Below are 2497 nucleotides of genomic sequence, written 5' to 3'. Positions count from 1 at the left end.
GGTCAGGCGTGCAGATAACACGCTTGCGAAATTACTTTACATTTATGTTTTGATGGCTTTGGGGCTGTATGTAGGCATCAGCTGATAGTCCACATTAAGCTATCAACATCATTATCATCAATATTCTTGGAATGAAGCATTTTAAAATAAAAAACTATATAATAAACTATTCATAAACTATATTTATATTTAAATAGAAAATTTTCAGACTTATAAATATGTAAATCTACTTAACTAGAATATATGATGTTTTTCTTTTTAATGAATGCAATAATAGTTTTTGATATAGCTTATAAGTCAAATATAGAGTGGGGAATTAATAATACTTTACTTTATTATGAAGTTAGAAATATTATTGATAGAATTCAATAAATTGAAAATAGAATTAATAGATCTAATCATGATTATCTACCTAGATATAATGATTGGGAATCTATAGATTTTGGTAGAGGATTTGCCTTAATATTGTTTGAATGCTTAGGTGAAAATCCCCCAAATTGCTTGATACTAAAATTAGTGGTAGTACAATTAGATCTGGTCTTTATTATTTAAAAAATATGTATATAGATGAAATAATTATTGCATGCTCTAGCATGTTTGATATTAAAGCTAGAAATTATAGACTTAGATATATAATTTATGGATAATGGAACAGTAGCTATTTGATAAAACCTATAGCAAAAGAATTTCAAAATTATTTAGATATAAATTGTGATAATACTCGAAGTACATTATATGCTAAATTTCCAAAGGATTATTTACTAACTAACTATATTTATTTTGGAGTTTTTAGTATCACCAAATGGAAAAAATATACTATATATATTATCAAATTGTAAAATTGGATTATATTCTGGAAAAAATCACTTATGGATTTTACAAAATGTAAATATTTATTGGGATTATGTAAAATTATACTCCAAGGAGATGCTAATATTGTATTATATACAGAAAAAGAAACTTGTTGACTTGTTTACAATATTGTTTAAAGTCACATTGTAAAATGCTTACATTCATTACAGTTCAAAATGATTGTAACCTTGTGATTTATTTATCTAGTCCCATAAAGGAAGTGTGGTGGGCACATACTCATCCAGATTATATGAAATTACTACTTACATTTATAGATGAATTTGTTTAAGTCAACATATAACAGCTTCATAAACATAATATTAAATCATAGCCACAGAAAATGTGGAGAAGTATGATACTTATTCTAAAAACTATATTCTTATACTATAACTAGTAATGCCTAGCAAATGCTGGGTGTATACAAAAATATGGAATTTAATAAAAACTTTTTTCCTTTAAATATACACTGTATATATATATATATATATATATATATAGACACACACACACATACATATACAGCATATAAATATATTTAGTACACTAATATTTTAAAAGAACTAATCTATTACTACTGAGACATAGACAAAATTATAAGGACAAACACTAAACATAAACAATTTTATTATAGATATTAGATATATTATTTAACTATATAGTTTTACTTTTTTATGAATATATTTATAAAAATAATAATTTACAATATAATACTACCAAAAATTAAATGAAGAAATACTAAAAACAATTATTATTAATACAGATGTTACTAGTAAAGTTTATAAAGAGGAGGTTTCCATAGAAAAAAGATTTAAACAATTTTCTTGGAGGGAAGTATGTTTTCTTGAGCTTTTGTTTGGTTTTAGAGCCAGGTCACATGCCTCGGCCCCCCACCTTCCCCCCCCCCCCCCCCGCCCCTTTTTTTCAGAGCAATCTTTACTCTTGGTCCTTGACTAAAACCATGGTCACATGTAAATGGACCAAAAGTAAACTTCACTCTCTCAGGAGTAGACTTACTCCTTGTTTTAGTCCCTAGTAGAATTCACTCCTCTTGGAATAATCCATTCAAATGCTAGCATCTGGATAATTTTTAATTTGGTTTAATGTTTGATTGACATGGCACTTTAGTCCACATGAGAGTAACCTTCCCACCCAGAGTAAAGTACATTTCACACTATAACCTGACTCATCCTAAAGGTAACGATAGTTAACTAATTTAGGATAGATACAGAGTTAGATTATTTCATTCAAATCCAAGTAAAAGAATAATAATAATTTTGAACGTGACGAAGGTAGACCTAAGTTACGATCTAGGGCAGAGCACCACAATGGCGCACAAGGCTCTGTTCCTCCTTGGATTGTCACTGGCTCAACTAGGAATCCTCTCTGTCTTCGCCAATCCGATGGTAATGCCGTTGGAGCTCGTCGCAAATTCTCATCGTAGGCGCGACAGGGAGCTGCTAGGAAGTGCGCGAATGGATTTACACGACGATCTCCTCACTAAAGGGTCTGTTGTCTCGAATTTCGTTTGCTCCTTTCTCTCCTCTGGCGCAGCCACGCTCAATCCAAATTCTTGCAGGTATTATACAAGCAGAGTTAAGATTGGAACACCACCTCACGAATTTTCTCTCATTGTCGACACTGGAAG

General features: G+C 30.3%; 1 protein-coding gene across 1 annotated transcript in view; it reads left to right on the top strand.

The window, feature by feature from the left end:
* The first annotated feature begins 2147 nt into the window (after positions 1-2147).
* Positions 2148-2497, top strand: part of LOC9631777 (aspartic proteinase-like protein 2) — a 2778-nt gene continuing 2428 nt past the window's right edge. The window contains exons 1-2 of the mRNA XM_024675087.1: positions 2148-2356; positions 2429-2497. Coding sequence (XP_024530855.1) covers positions 2178-2356; positions 2429-2497 — 248 coding nt within the window. The 5' untranslated portion in view covers positions 2148-2177. The remainder of the gene's footprint in view (positions 2357-2428) is intronic.

Source organism: Selaginella moellendorffii, unplaced genomic scaffold (assembly GCF_000143415.4).
Source record: "Selaginella moellendorffii unplaced genomic scaffold, v1.0 SELMOscaffold_14, whole genome shotgun sequence".
Classification (NCBI taxonomy): domain Eukaryota; kingdom Viridiplantae; phylum Streptophyta; class Lycopodiopsida; order Selaginellales; family Selaginellaceae; genus Selaginella; species Selaginella moellendorffii.
Note: the sequence above shows the minus strand (reverse complement) of the source record. Positions and strands in the feature narration are given on the sequence as shown.